This window comes from Lipotes vexillifer, unplaced genomic scaffold (genome assembly GCF_000442215.2).
Source record: "Lipotes vexillifer unplaced genomic scaffold, Lipotes_vexillifer_v1.1 scaffold1900, whole genome shotgun sequence".
Classification (NCBI taxonomy): Eukaryota; Metazoa; Chordata; class Mammalia; order Artiodactyla; family Lipotidae; genus Lipotes; species Lipotes vexillifer.
The window spans coordinates 331,058-333,295 of record NW_006787845.1 but is presented as its reverse complement, the minus strand read 5'-3'; the positions used below and the strand labels follow the sequence as shown (position 1 = coordinate 333,295).

General features: G+C 40.3%; 1 protein-coding gene across 1 annotated transcript in view; it reads right to left on the bottom strand.

Annotated features, from left to right (window-relative positions):
• The window catches only part of LOC103069297 (gamma-aminobutyric acid receptor subunit gamma-3-like), a 249,259-nt gene that overhangs the window by 14,227 nt on the left and 232,794 nt on the right, over positions 1–2,238 (bottom strand). Inside the window, exon 8 of the mRNA XM_007460909.1 lies at positions 1,972–2,124. Coding sequence (XP_007460971.1) covers positions 1,972–2,124 — 153 coding nt within the window. The remainder of the gene's footprint in view (positions 1–1,971; positions 2,125–2,238) is intronic.

Genomic DNA, 2,238 nt, shown 5'->3' with positions numbered 1-2,238 from the left:
AACCCGTATCCCCTGCATCGGCAGGCGGACTCTCAACCACTGCGCCACCAGGGAAGCCCTAAGCAGAGCTCTTAATCCCCTCTCCTCACGCACCAGGAAACAGAATTTTTCCCGGACTCCCTCCCAGCTAGCCATGGTGCAGTAACCTCCTGATGCTGTGTTCACGCCGCCAGTCTTCTCCCTGCGCTCTGACTGAAACCCGAGCCTCAGTTCCCAGCCCCGCCAGCCCTGGTGGTTGAGCAGACAAGCCTCTCGGGCTAGTGAGTGCTGGGTCGGCACCGATCCTCTGTGCTGAAATCTATCTGCTTTGCCCTCTGCACCCCTGTTGCTGCGCTCCCCTCAGCGGCTCTGAAGCTACTCCCCTCCTCCTCCTGCAGTCTCCACCCGCAAAGGGGCTTCTAGTGTGTGGAAACATTTCTTCCTTCAAGGCTCCCTCCCACTGGTGCAGGTCCTGTCCCTATTATTTTGTCTCTGTTTATTCTTTTTCTTTTGCCCTACCCAGGAACATGTGCAGTTTCTTGCCTTTTGGGAGATCTGAGGTCTTCTGCCAGGCTTCAGTAGGTGTTCTGTAGGAGTTTTGGCACGTTTGGCATGTGTTTCTGATGTATCTGTGGGGAGGAATGTGATCTCTGCGTGTTACTCTTCCACCACCTTCCCCCTCTCCTCCCAGAGTTGCATTTTGATGTTGACTTTTTTCTTTGATCAAGTGTCACATTTACTTAATTCTTAGAAAGTCTATTAATTTTTTACTGTATACACAATATTGTAGATGATACCTCATAAAGAGTATTGACAGTTATCTTTTTTAAAAGAATGTTGAATGCTTTCTTACAATTGATTTACTACTGGTGCTTTTGATCTTGTCATAGAATGATTTAAGCTTTATCTAAAGTAGGCACAGCCATTCTGGTGTCTTAACCAAATATCCTGGTGTTAATGACATGTCTCCACTCTTCTGGTCTGTAACTCTATTAACTGCAAACACTGTGTATTTCTGGTATCTTTATCCTCTTAATACCACAATGGTGACACTTTTTTTGCTGTACGCGGTCCTCTCACAGTTGTGGCCCGTCCCGTTGCGGAGCACAGGCTCCGGACACGCAGGTCCAGCGGCCATGGCTCATGGGCCCAGCCGCTCCACGGAATCTGGGATCTTCCTGGACCGGGGCACGAACCCACGTCCCTTGCATTGCCAGGCAGACTATCAACCACTTGCGCCACCAGGGAAGCCCTTACAATAGCCACACTATGATAGGACTTTCATAGTCTCAAGTTGTGAGCTACTTATTAAAGTCATGCTCGCTATGACACCCAAATATGTAATTTTAAGGTCACAACCTCAAGAATAGTTACAAAATTTGTGTTATGCCTTTGCCAGCTGATATACTAATTCTTTCATGTATTTTCTGTTCAGCATGCAAAACTAATATTGGCAGAGGATACTAAAGGTTAATTTTGTTCAAAATTACTTTGTTGTTAAAGATTTTAAAAAGCCAACAGAAAATGTTCAATTTAATATAGGAGACTATTTTACAATTTAAGCAGTTCCCTCTTTTCTGAAAGAAATTTGAGGGGAACTTTTATATTTTATATTGCCTGTATTAATAAATCAAAATATAGAAAGGCAAAATTCCTATCATAAAGAAAAACATATACAACATGTTGCACAATCACAATCTTAAAACCACTGAAATTTAATATTTTATTTAGAGGACTTTGGATGCCAGAGGAAAATTCTGAGAATTTTTAAGTTATAGATAAGAAATATAAAGTTTAACCGCAAATTTTAAGTGGCACACATAGAATTCTGTCAGGAAGAACAGTCTAACTTGTCTACCTAAAAAGCATGAATCAAGTAACCTTCAAATTAGATCAGTTACATTTGAGCTAGGCTTTTTATTGAAAGTATTTTTATGAATACTTCTATGTTAAAATTAAACAAAATGGTAGCAAAGGTTTTTTGAAACTCACCTAATGCTGTTCTTGCTGGTGTAGCATCTTTTTTGATCCAAAATGATACCCAGGATAAAACCACAGTCAGTATACAAGGAATGTATGTTTGAATAGTGAAGTATCCCATTCTTCTACTCAATTCGAAATATATAGTCATGACAACATAATCACCTGTAATAAAAAATTGTCAAAATTAACTTTCTTGTGTTAATTCAAAGAAATAAATTATTAAAATTTATTTTGTTAAATGAATAACAGATAAATATATTCAAGTACAACATTCAT